General features: G+C 41.2%; 1 protein-coding gene across 5 annotated transcripts in view; it reads left to right on the forward strand.

Annotated features, from left to right (window-relative positions):
- The window catches only part of F13A1 (coagulation factor XIII A chain), a 159,154-nt gene that overhangs the window by 45,485 nt on the left and 100,007 nt on the right, over positions 1-13,662 (forward strand). For all 5 annotated transcript variants that reach the window (XM_081143694.1, XM_081143696.1, XM_081143695.1 and 2 more), the window contains one exon: positions 78-329. In XM_081143694.1, coding sequence (XP_080999820.1) covers positions 78-329 — 252 coding nt within the window. The remainder of the gene's footprint in view (positions 1-77; positions 330-13,662) is intronic.

The following is a 13,662-nucleotide window of genomic DNA, read 5'->3' on the forward strand; positions in this document are numbered from 1 at the left end:
TTCAGCTCTAGGACGGCAGAGTGAGAACAAAATCGGTTTGTGGAACCTCAACTCGTGTTTTTTCTTTCTTCCTCTAGGGCGCTACCCTCAGGAGAACAAGGGAACCTACATCCCAGTTCCCGTGGTGTCCGAGCTGAAAAGAGGCAAGTGGGGGGCCAAAGTCATCATGCGACAGGACAGGTCTGTCCGGCTGTCCATCCAGTCTTCCCCCGAGTGCATTGTGGGGAAATTCCGCATGTACGTGGCCGTCTGGACCCCCTATGGGATACTCCGCACCAACCGGAACCCCGAGACCGACACCTACATTCTCTTCAATCCCTGGTGTGAAGGTAAAGGCAGGCGTTTATTTTGCTCATTAAAAAAAGAGTTCATATATTTAAGATACTTATCTTTTTAAAAAATATATGTCTTTATTGATTTCAGAGAGAGGAAGGGAGAGGGAGAGAGAGAGAAACATCAGTGATGAGAGAGTCACTGATCGGCTGCCTCCTGCAGGCCCCCGACTGGGGACCGAGCCCCCAACCCAGGCATGTGCCCTGATGGGGAATCGAACCCCGATCTCCTGGATCCTAGGTCGATGCTCAGCCACTGGGCCATGGTAAGCCTGGTGGATTCTTCTCATTTTTGAAGTTATAGGTAATTACTGTAGAAGACATGTTCCTTTTCTATGTATACCTTTTTCCATGATTAAAAGACAGAGAAACATGAGAAATTTGTCCTTAATGTATATGAGAACAAAACCTGTATATGTAACATTAATGCCGCTATCCATTTATTCCAGGGAATAATTGAAGATTGCCTAAACTTACATAGTCAGTTAATTGTGGGATTACATGCTGATGGCATTGCCTCTGTGTTTGCGAGTGCTTTGGGAACAAAATAGGCTGATTAAACTTGACTTTCAAAACGATTAAGCTCCAGAATCTGGCTTCAGAAAAATACAATAAAGTTGATCCTTTAGTCCATAGTGGAACTAATTTCTCTATCTCTCTAAACCAAAGACAGAAAGCCTTAATGTCTAAAGGATCCCATAAATTTGTTTATATGCATAGAAGATGCAAATTTCATAAGCCATAGTCTGGATGTACAAGCATGTAACTTTATTGTAATAGAATACAGCTTAATCTCTACTGCGATTTTGAGTCTTCTTTCTGTCTGCTGCAGATGCTTAACCTAGTTATATTTAAATAAACTCAGTCAAGTCCAAGAATTTCTCTATCAGTTCAGTTGAAAAAACTCAGTCACACACAATATTTTCTCACCACCCCCATGTGTACCCTTCTATCTCTGCCCCCGCTTTCAGACTGACCTGGGCCGATTTTAGTTCCAGAGCCAGCAGCATGGACGGGAGAGGGACCACTTTTAGATCTTGAGAAATAAGTAATGAAACATGTAAAAGATGACATAGGAGGGGAGACTTTTCACATCATCTATCCCACATGCATTGCTCTCTAAAATCCTCCCAAAATGAGTCACTAGTAATGCTAATTTTGAGTGACCCTTGCTTGTGAGAGTTGCATTTGAATAAGGGTTGGTCTGGACATAAGTCATAAGTGAGAATGATGTTTTCTACTCATATGTAACATTAATCTGGATCCTACAGATCTTTTCTTTGAATTATCTGTTTCAATAACGTTGGCAGATGGTGCTGAGCTAATTCTATACTCCCCACCTACCCCTCTTATTACCTTGTGCCCAGTAATCTTATCTATGTGACAGCTGTTCAAGGTTGATGGTAATGTGTTAACTGGGCCCCCTGCAGTTCAAAGGTGCACTCCTGTTTATAGTAATCTTGTTAACCAGATAGCAGGCGTTCTGTAACTGAGGGATTGGGACATTATTTTCAGGGATGGAAAAGACTGAGGCATAGAGACAAACTAAGATTTTGAAAGTGTTAAGTTCGAGATAACGTTAGATACCGAGCAGAAATGACAAGTAGATGTCCGGATGCGGGAATCTAGTGATGAAAATTAGAGATCTTATTTGGGAGTTAGCTGCACCTCAGGAAAAAAATGTAGATAAAGAAGGAAAAACGATGTAGTGTCGAGTCTTTACCAACGCCAGCATCTATGGCGCTGATACAGAAGAATCAGCAAAGGGGTCTGAGATGGAGGCGCACAGCAGAGGTGGCCTAGTGTAAGAAAATGGAACTTAAAAAATCCATACTTATAAAATACATAAACCAGGAATTTGTTATTGATTTCCCTTGCATTACAAAAAGAAAAGCATCTAACCACCCAACACCCTAAGATAGTTAAAGAGGGATAGGACTTACCCAAACTTTGGTTTGTTTGCCGTTTTCTGGGTTACATAGTCTTTGTAAAATGGGGCACATGTCTACACGCATTTCAAGCTATGTGACCACTCTTCTAGAGGTGAAAGGGTTGGTCCTGTTGCCTGGCATATTAACTTTACAGGAGAGCCATTCAGGAGGTGGATATCCGATAACCTTTGGCTACCTCGTCTTCGGTGGTACCCATGGTGAGCAGCTTCTGGTGACCTCTGTTCAGAAAGAGGTCCCTGCATGCATTAGATGCTGCGTTTCAGAAAAGGAACAGAGGGACCTCCCCTGGAGGGAGTGGGCATCTCCCACTGGAGGAAGGTGAGAAGAAAACCAAAGAGCTCAGTTTGAAAGCTGTGGCGCAGGACAAAGATGATGATGAATTAGACCACAGGGGTGGCGCTGGAGAGGAGGAGATGGAGGAGATGGGTTGGAGTTCTACTTTGGACTTAGAACACACAGGGCAGAGGGATTAAACATGGGAGATGGAGAAGACGGTGGAATCAAGAATTATTCTGCCCGGCCGGGTGTGGCTCGGCTCGGCAGTTGAGCGTCGACCTAGGATCCAGGAGATCGAGGTTCGATTCCCGGTCAGGGCACATGCCCGGGTTGCGGGCTTGATCCCCAATGACTCTCTCATCATGGGTGTTTCTATCTCTTCCTCCCTCTCAAATCAATAAAGATATATATATATATATATATATATATATATATATATATATATATTCATAGAGTAATTCTTAAATTTTATATATATACACACACACACACACATATATACGTATATATATACATATATACATATATACATATATACACGTGTATATATATATATTATATATACGTATATATATGTGTGTGTGTGTGTGTATATATATAAAATTTAAGAATTACTCTATGAATCTGGTTTAGCCAACTGGGTTGCTGTTTTCAGAGCTGAAGGAGATCAGAAGAGCATGTCATCGCAGAGCCAGATCTATCGGTTGACTCAAGAAGGCAGCGATCAGCTCTTTGGATGCTGCTGATGAGTTGAATGATAAGGAAAGACCGTGGCCATATGTTTGGGAAATAGAAGAAATTAGGGAACTTAAAAAGGTTGTTTTGCTGTGAAAGAAGCCAGAGAGGTGGGATGGGCTGCAGTGTAATGCGAGGTGAGGAAGTAGAGACGGCATTTCCCTCAGGAGGCCTCTCTGTGAAACTGAGATGGTGATATGAACACCAAAGGAGAATTTTTCAAGAACAGGCGAGTGTGGGCATAATTTTACAGTGATGGAGCAAACCAGGGGAAAAGTCTTGCCGCCCAGAGAGAGGGTAGTGGTTCAGATGCTTGGCTGCACATTGGAATGACCTGGGGAGCTTTGAAAACTACGGATGCCTGCCTCCCACCCAGACAGTCTGAGACAGCCTGCAGTGCAGCATGGGCTTTAGGGTTCCCACAAAGCTCTGCAGGCGATGCTTGGAGCCAAGGTTGAGAAGCACTAACCTCCGGAGTACAGCCCTTGAGTGGGTGGGATCCAGGCAGCAGATACATGCAGGGCTTGGCAGATGGAGCTCTCCACCCTCCACTGTGACAGGGAAAAGCAAGAGATGGGCAAAAGCGCGGGTTTCCAGAACCCACTCAGCCAAGGAGGAAGCCGGGAGATGAGCTTGTCGCTGCTATGTGATTCTTTTTCTCGGTGGGGTGTAAAGTGGAGTCATCTGTGGGGAAGGAGAAGGAAGGGGGGTATTAGAGGCTTGAGAGAGAAGACGTGAGAGTTTGTAGTGGGAAGTGGGCTTATGACTGAAACATGGCAGATGGATCTTCCCTGCTCCCCAGGACACAGGGCAACTACCACAATCCCCCCTAGTTCCTTGGCCTGTAAAATTCCTCAGGGATTTCTGTCCTTATGGCCATCTCTGCTTCTAGGGATCCCATTTCTCCCAGCGTGGACACCAGTGTTGCCTTAAAACCAACAAAAACGTTCCACAAAACATCTGTGATGTCGAGAAATTAATTGCGATTTGATGTGGAGGGTGTGGGGAGGGAAGATTTAGTCTGGGCCTGAGACTTGGAGCACATCGCAGTCACCTGGAGGGCTTGTTGAAACAGACCCCTGAGCAGCACCTGGAGGGTGAGCAGGTCTGGGGTGGGGCCTGGGGATGTGCGTTTCTAACCAGCTCCCAGAGATGCCGATGCTGTTGGTAGGGGCCTCACTTAGAGAACCACTGGTTTACGGAATAATCATAAATCAATAAATACAAAACATAGGAGAGTGTATTTTACTCTTAAAATTGTGCTGAGTGTTCCCTACACCGAATCCTTCTCTCCCTACCTTACTGCCGCTTCCCTCTCCCCTTCTGTTCTCTGTTCTTCAAATGTCTCTCCCTTCCTCTCTGCCAGCAAATTCTCTTTCTTCTCTCATGCAAAGCAGCTCAGCAAGCTTTTTTATTTTGCTGTTTGGGCTCCTCCACCAGTCAGGCTTTTGGGGACCACACGCTTTTTAAAGACTATTCCATCCCTGCGGAAAAAGTCTGGTGTCAACTTTTAAGATAACAACGTTTTATATTCTAATGTCAATATTCACTGATATCTCCCAGGGAATGTTAATGAAATGGGAGAGAGCGGCCATCTCCTCGTTTCACTCATTGTGTGATTTTCCCAGCCTCGAAGCTAAGGCATAACCCAAAAAGGGATCTGTGCCATGAACTCCACGCACGCTCAAATACACAGTAGGCTGACAATCACCCAGTTTTGCCCTTGCAAATGCTCATTCATAACAAGGGACTCTTAGAGATATGGTCTGACAGTTGGAAAGTAGATAAAAAGGAAGGGATATGGCCATTGCCCAGGTAGAAAAGGTAACAGAGGAGGAAATCAGAAGCTGTCAAAAGAGAGCAAGGTGAGCAAGATGCTGGGAACAGCACACTCGATGGGGAAGTGGCGTCCAAGGTGGCTTAGGACCCTGGTTTGAAATATTACAAATGTGCACAGAGCTTATTGATAAAAGAAGGCTCAGCTGTCTTCCTGGGCCCTTCAGCTTGCTTTGCATTCATAGGCGATCTATCCTGTTTAATCACTGAATCGTTAAAGGGGATCAATAGCAACATCATACTAGCGAGGGCAGGGTGGAGGCAGGGAGAGCTAAGGGCTAGCGTTTTCAATTTAATTGCACCAAATCGGCTTCGGGTCAGTTCCACGAGGGAGCCCTTCTCCCGGACGCTGGAGAGAGAGTTGCACCCATAAGGGCAACAAGAGTGAGTTGGACAGTTAGTTTGAATTCATCTTGTTTTTCTGACCACTCAGAAACTCTGGGTTATTGAATGTATTTTACTGTTCAAATTCAGAATGTTCCAGATTCGTAATCTAGCCTTAGTGCCAGATAGTATGTTCTGAAAGATTTAGATGTCCCATACGTGTGCTTGGTCCTCTGTCCGGGGCAGTATTTGATTGGTTGAATGTCATTTATCATCACGGGATATTTCTTCTCTTGATGACTTGTTTCCCCCCACATTCCCGATCATTGATTTTCTTTACCTCTTTCAGCCTGTATCTAGCACCTAGCACAGTGCCTGGTACATACTTAACATTTAAAGAATATTTGCCATATTGATTTAATAATTCCAAATAAATGTTTTATTAGGTTCACTCCACCTACCACCACCAGATAAGTTGTAAATGTAATCTCACACGGTACCATCTTGAAAAACTTCAGAAACCTGTATGGTGTGTGTGGGAGTGTGTTTGTGGGAACATGTGTGTGTAGATTTCTCTCTTTCAGCATCTGACACCAAATTTGCACGTGGTATTTCTACCTTTTGATTCCATGTGATTTTTGTATTTTCCTGGAAACCAAGAAATCAGTTAAATTTAATGTAAAGAAATCAATGAATTTCTAATACCTGGATGCTTTTAATAGGTAGCAAGTAATACGACCAGCTTGTATTTTATTATGAAATTCATCCTTATACTATTTGCTTTGTAATTATACACGTCTTTTAGACCTTTCAGTGCATTCATCCATTCAATCCATGGATACTGAGAGTATGTCTCCCCCATGCCCATGACGACACAATTACCCAGTGCTAGTAGAGCAGTATTTTTTATTTACTCACAAATATGAAGGGTTAATGCTACATTAGGCACTGGGGCTATGACAGTGAAATAGACAATCTTTGCCCTCAAAGAGCTTTTAGCAAAGGTTTCACAAGTGTGAAAAGTGCTGAAATAAGTCATGGCACAACCAGAACATATAATAAGGCCACCTGGCCTAGATGCGGAGTGGAGAGGGACAGATCAGTGGCTCATCTTTGTAACCTCTCTAGCCCCTAGAATAGGGCTTTCATACAGTAGCAATTAAATAGTTGTTTAATCCTTGAATTTTTATGAAGTTTTAATCAAGCTTATGTGAAAACTTCAAGCCCTTGCTTATTCAAACCTTCTATATAATAAAATCGCATCCATCACTCTTCCCAGTGGCCAAATCATTAGAGGCTCACTCATCTTTTTTTATGCCTTGTGGCACTGAGACCCACAAAGGATCACAGAGAAAGCAAAGTAAACGTTCCTTTAAATGGCATAAAGATGACCCCAGAATCAAGGTCCAAAGCTGTTTATGCGATATTTCTGGAAAGAACAAGTTCGAAAGGATCTAATCCAAAATCACATTAATCTGTCAATTCATGTGTTTTACAACTCCTTATATGTGTAGGTTTTCAGACTCTCCAAAGAATGCTCATAGCCAGTGTCTCCCTGCATTGCGCATTTTGGGAAGCAGGATCCTACTCTCTCACTCAGCTTAGCATGGTCCTAGGCACAGAGTTAATGCTCCATGAGCGTTTACTTAATTCAATTGATCACTATCACTCTAAGAGGCAGGGAGGGGATTATTAGCCTCATATTTCAAGAGAGAAATCAGACTTTGTGGTGTTACATACATTTCTCAAGGTCATGTAGAAAATTAAGAAACAAGCTAGAGCTAAAACTTGAACATCCTAATTCAGCAAGGATAAGCTTTTTCTTTTTTAACCAGAACCATTGGTATCCTGTCTTGTGTCATATGACAAACAAGAGGCAGGTGCCAACCAGGAAGCTTCTATAATGTTCTAATCAACATTGGCAAGCCCTGCCATTAAAAATAAATAAAATAAAGCCATGTTGATAACTATAAGATCAAACAAAAGTTTCCTTTGAAAAAAATATAAGCGTGACACAGGGCACAGGCTCCCTCTGAGGCTGCATGCTAAGTGAAGGATCTCTGACATTGCTCTCTGTAGAATTGCTTCATGAATAATGGTTTATCTTCTGAAGATGTCTGAGTCTACTGAAAAGTCCTTAACCAGCAAAACTGGCAAATTAGCACAAATCAAATAAGTTTCTCAAGCTGATCTGAGCTGTAATGTAAGGCAACATGTTTGCAAGGAACATCAATGGACCCGCTTGCCTGTGTTTTATGGATTCACTCCATTTGAGTTAATAGGAGCAAAGCAGGCCTCCGGAATGCATTCAATCATTTTAGAAAGATAGTGCCTTTGGAACCTTCCAGAAAAAAACAGAAAGCACAGACTCTGGAGATGCCATTCTTATATGCTCTGTGGGCAAGAAGTTGTTCCTCACATGCCTACAGCACACACGGCCTGCTGGAGTCACAACCCCTTCTGATTTGCTTTGAGATGGAAAACATATCATGATGACACCCATCTGGGATCACCTTTGCTCTGCAGGCGCAGCGACTCCCTGGAAGAGTGATTGCACCGCCCAGCACAGTCCTCCCTCTTTCTTTACCGATGCTCCGCTTTATACTAAAGGGAGGCGAGGAGAAGTTATTCCCAATCCCCTCACTCAAAATGTCTCCCTTCACTAAAAAGGTGACACATTTCACCTTTTTGAAGGGAGCAAACTATTATTCCTTCTAAAGGACCACACACACAAAAGCAGACTAGGCTTTAACCCGTCCAGCAGTCTTTTTACAGATCACTTGCATGGTGATATTTCTGGCCACTTGTTTTCTTTGATCCCTGAGCTCACTCCTCTAGGCTTGACTTCAGTGACTTTGGTATGGGACTTGCTTTCAATTTAAAATAGCATGTAAATAAGCAAAAGAAATTTTCAGCCAGGTGGTGATGAATAACCCTTTCTCCCCAAGACGTTACGCAGATACTAAAATCAATAGGTTCTGCATTCATTTTCACGTGTTTGTTGTAAAATCCTGCTTTCTCTGGGTGGGGAGGCAAGTGGTAATTTCCACAGGTACCTGAGATCAGCCCTATAGCTGAGTCACAAAATTCCTCAGCCCACAATGTCCTTTTTAAAACTGTGTCACTATTCCCACCAGAGGAGCAGTAAAATGAATGAGGCCATCCTTGTCTGCTCCCTGCCTCGTTAGTCACCCGAAGGCTGGTCATTTACAAGGACTGTGGAAGGTTGCTCTGGTGCCAGAGCTGCTGGGTCCAGTCGATGGAGGCATCGGGCCCCGTTCACCAAAGATGCCTTGTGGAGTCTGCTTTCCTGCTGAGCTTTGCGTTGGTGGTTGTTTGCCAGGGGTCACTTAGGATCAAGAAATTATGCATAACCCGGCCGGGCGTGGCTCAGAGGTTGAGCGTCGACCTAGGATCCAGGCGATCGGGGTTCGATTCCGGGTCAGGGCACATGCCCAGGCTGCGGGCTGGATCAATGACTCATCATTGATGTTTCTGTCTCTCTCTCTTCCTCACTCTGAAATCAATAAAGATATAAAAAAAAATATTAAAAATAAAGAAAAAAAAGAAATTGTGCATAGGTCAGTGGTGTTGCCACTCCAACTCCACGAGCTATCTAGACCTGGCTTTCCCTCTCAGCTCTCACTCAATCACTACATCACATAAGCGCGCACACGTGTGTGTGCACACACACTCACACACCCGCCTTCTAACACTTCAAACTGATGGCTTCCTAGAACACTGAGTTCTTGGACACTTTGTTTTTCCTCTTAGTATACCTTCCATTTTATTAAGTGGTGAATAAATTTCCCCCTGGAACTAGTAAACCCCCCCAAGCCCTCTAACACTAACCAAAATCTTAAAACAACACCAGGAAGCCAACGACAAAAGTCTCCGGAGGCAAATGATTAAGTTTTCCTAGTTTTGTTAGCCTATCAAACATAGGGAGATTTTTGGAATTTCCATAGTGAAGTGTTTGTTTGCTTGCTTTACCCAAGCTTTGGACAACTGTATTTTAAAGTGGCAGATCTGAATAAAAACGTGAAATAAGGCAGTACTTTCCACTTTCAATCTTCTCTTAAAGCCATAAATAAATTTAAAATTAAAATCAAGGCTTCCCGTTTGACTGCCTTGCCTTGGCGAGAGGATTCATGATTATGCCGCCCATTTCCAGGGCAGATTTACTTCCGCTGCCAGAAGCAAAGGGGTTGCCTGGTCTTGAGCTACGGAACTCCTTGCGATTCACTGTGCCGCCTACATTTATAACTTCCCATCAATAGCAACCGAAACCCAAAAGCAAATCCTTCATTTTCTTGGATTCCTCTCTCCCTCTTCAAGCTCCAGACATCCATCCCTTCTTATTCCTGCAGTAGGACCCATGAGCCGCATTCCCAGGCCCTGATCCCTTGGACTCAAGAGAGTCACAGCCCACTCGGGAGGCAGCTTAGCGTTCAAATCCTGGCCTCACCTTTACTAGCACTGTGGCCTTGGGAAAGTTACTTTACTTTGCTCTTCCTAGGTTCCCTCATCTGTAAAATGGGGGTGAAATAATACCTTCCTCTCAGGGCTGTTATGAGTTTTAATGATTTTATTTGTGTTTGTACTGCACTTGGCACATAGAAAATATGAACACATGCTTGTTCAATACATAATTAAATCACAGAGCAACCTCCTTCTGGTGGGATGGGTGTTGCCGCAGCATCCCTAGGACACTAAGGGACACTAATCCAGCCTGTGCTGGTAAGAAAAAGACTCAGGGAGACTTAAAGGAAGAGGAAAGGTTATGATTCTATGATGACGGTTAGTGAGGACATTGATAATAAAAAAGGCTATGACCATGCTGCTCTTGGAGAAAAATTAATACATAACAGTTGAACTTGGTGGCCTCTTATTAAATTGGTAGTCTCACCCAAAGGCAACCACATTTTAAAAAATAACATTTTTCTGATGACAGAAGTCTTATTATAGAAATAAAAATAATGAAAGCATAAAAGAACCCAGAGATCTACAAATCAGAGATACTGTTAACATTTTGGTATATTTTCATCTACTTAATGTATCTTTGAAGGTTTTAGTTTTTAATTGGCAATTAATTGAATACATTGTCCTTTTCAAATATACACACATATATACTCATATATATGATAAAAAGCAGACTTTCCCATTTTACCATCTAATCCTACAGAATCTCCAGAGAAAAAAAAACTTTAACTGTGTTTATAGTTCTGGATACTTTGCTATAATTTTACATATTAATATCCTATATATATCTATAGAATTTGGATTTTTTTAGCAACAAATGGGATTGTGTTATGCATGTTACTCTACACCTGACTTTCTTGCACAATATATCTTGGAGAGTTTTCTATATCAGTACATAATATTCTTTTTAATGGCTGCTGGGTATGGTTGTATCATAATTGATATGGTTTTTTATTTACAAATATTTAAATTGCTTCTCATTTTCAATATAGCATACCATGCTATTTTAAAATACAGTTTGCACAAATGTATTTCTGGAAATAGATACCTGGAAATAGCATTGCTTGCTTAAAGTGAATTCACATTTTAGATTTGCATAAATACTGCCAAAATACCCTTTAGAAAGACTGTGGTGTTTTACAATACAGCCACAGCACATGAGAGCATCCGTTTCTTCACGCCCTCATTGACACTAGCTGTTACCATTTGTTTCACAATTTGCCAGTATAATAGGCAAAATATGATATTTCATGATTATTTTGGTTTGTATGTCTCTAATTATTAGTTAATTTGAGCATTTTTAAGTTTGTATTTCTTTACTTGTACATTTCTGGGGCAATTTATGTGAGTTAAGGATTGGAAAGAAGACACACACAGGCACTCTTAAATCTATCAGTAAACTTTGTATACAGTGAGAGAAAGAGATCTTACTGAAAAAAATTTTTTTCACATGAGTAGCCAGTTGACAAAACATCATTTATTAATCAGATCTGTCATTACCTATTGCTTATAAATGCCATCTTTATCTTGTAATAAGACTAAATATACATCTACCTCTATCCTTATATTTATTACTGTGCCCAAATCAATTTTAATTACAGCTTTGTTTTGATTAGCTATAATCACGGTAATGTTTCATAAGAAAAAAACAGGAAATCTTACTGGTATACAAAAATAAGCATTTAATCTCATGGTTCTGGGACTTGGCCGTGGTTGGGCTAGAGTAGACCAAGCTTGACTGGCCAGCTCTGCTTCAGGTCGGAGAGGCTACACCCCTCGCTGCCTGGCTGTGGAGATGCTTTGCTCCACATGTGTCTCATCCTCTTGTGACTAGTGGGCTTGCGGGGGTATGTTTTTCTCATGGTGCTGGCATAAGTTCAAGAGCACATGCTTAATTGTGCAAGCACATTTCAAACCCCTACATGCATCCCTTCTACCAACATCCCTGTAAACAAAGTAAGCCCAAAGTCAAGAGGGGGATGTTCCACTTTTAGAGAGAAAAACAGCTAGTTACAAAGCAAAGAACATGGTTACAGGAATGGGTGAACTGGGGTCAAAAGTTCAGTTAACAATGAGACAAGCTCCCAAATTTTCTTTTTCAACATTTTACTATTTGGCTATTCTTTTCACATTGTCTTTTCAGATAAGCTTTGTTTCAATTACAGTTAACATTTAATATTATTTTATAATAGTTCCAGGTGTATAGCATAGAGGTTAGACATTTATATAATTTATGAAGTGATCACCCCAACAAATCTAGTACTAACCTGGCACTGTACATAGGCAATATAATATTATTGACTATATTTTCTATGCTGTACTTTATATCCCTACAACTGCTTTGCAATCACCAATTTATACTTTTTAATCCCTTCACCTTTTTAATCCAGACCTTCAGCACACTTCCCATCTTGCAGCTATCAGTTTGTTCTCTATTTATGAGTCTATTTCTGTTTGTTCATTTATTTTGTTCTCTAGATTCCACACGTAACTGAAATCACATGTTGTTTGTCTTTCTCTGACTTATTTCACTTAGCGTAATACTCTCTAGTCCATCCATGCCATCACAAATGCAGAAATGTCTATTCAGGTTCTCTGTCCATTTTTTGCTTGGATTATTTGTTTGTTTTTTTGGTGTTAACGTTATATAAAATCTTTAAAGATTTTTAATATTAACCCCTTACAGGGTCTTTCATTGGTGAACACGTTCTCCCATTCAGTAGGTTATCTTTTCGTTTTGTTGATGGTTTCCTTTGCTGAGCAAAACATTTTAGTTTAATGCAGTCCCATTTGTTTATTCTTTCTTTTGTTTCCTTTGCCTTAGGAGGTATATCAGAAAAAATGTTACTAAGAGTAATGTCAGAATGTTTACTGCTTGTGTTTTCTTTTTGAAGTTTTATGGTTTCAGGTCTTCTATATAAGTCTTTAATCCATTTTAACTTTATTCTAGTATATGGGGTAACGAGGAGATCTAGTTTCGCTTTTTTAAGGTATCTGTACAGTTTTTCCAACAGCATTTATTGAATAGACAGTCTTTACCCCATTGTATATTCTTGCCTTCTTTGTCATAAATTAATTGATCATACAGATATGAGTTTATTTCTGGGCTCTTTATTCTGTTCCATTGATTTATAGGCCTGTCTTTTTAAAAAAATAATGTATCTTTATTGTTGAAAGTATTACAAATGTCTCCCTATGTCCCCCATTGATCCTCTCCACCCTGCACCTCCCCTCCAAGCCTTCACCACACTATTGTCTGTGTCCATGGGTTGTGCATACATACATATAATTTCTTAGGTTAATCTCTCCCCACCCACCCACCCACCCCTGCCTTTCCTTTGAGATTCATCAGTCTGTTCCATGCTCCTATGTCTCTGGATCTTTTTATTTTGTTCATTAGATTCCACATATGAGTAGGATCATGTGATACTTGTCTTTCTCTGGCTGGCTTATTTCACTTAGCATAATATTCTCCAGGTCCTCCCATGCTGTCTCAAAGAATAAAGAATCCTTCGTTTTTACAGCTGCATAGTATTTCATGGTGTAAATATCCGAGAAGATGCTTGATAGGATTTCAATCTTCTTGAACTTATAAAGACTTGTTTTGTGTCCTAATATGTGGTCTGTCTTTGAGAATGTCCCATGTGCACTTGAGGAGATTGTATATTCTGCAGCTTTGGAGTGAAATGTTTTGTAAATGTCAGTTGAATCCATCCGATCTAGTT

Source organism: Miniopterus schreibersii (genome assembly GCF_964146895.1).
Source record: "Miniopterus schreibersii genome assembly, chromosome: 8".
Classification (NCBI taxonomy): Eukaryota; Metazoa; Chordata; class Mammalia; order Chiroptera; family Miniopteridae; genus Miniopterus; species Miniopterus schreibersii.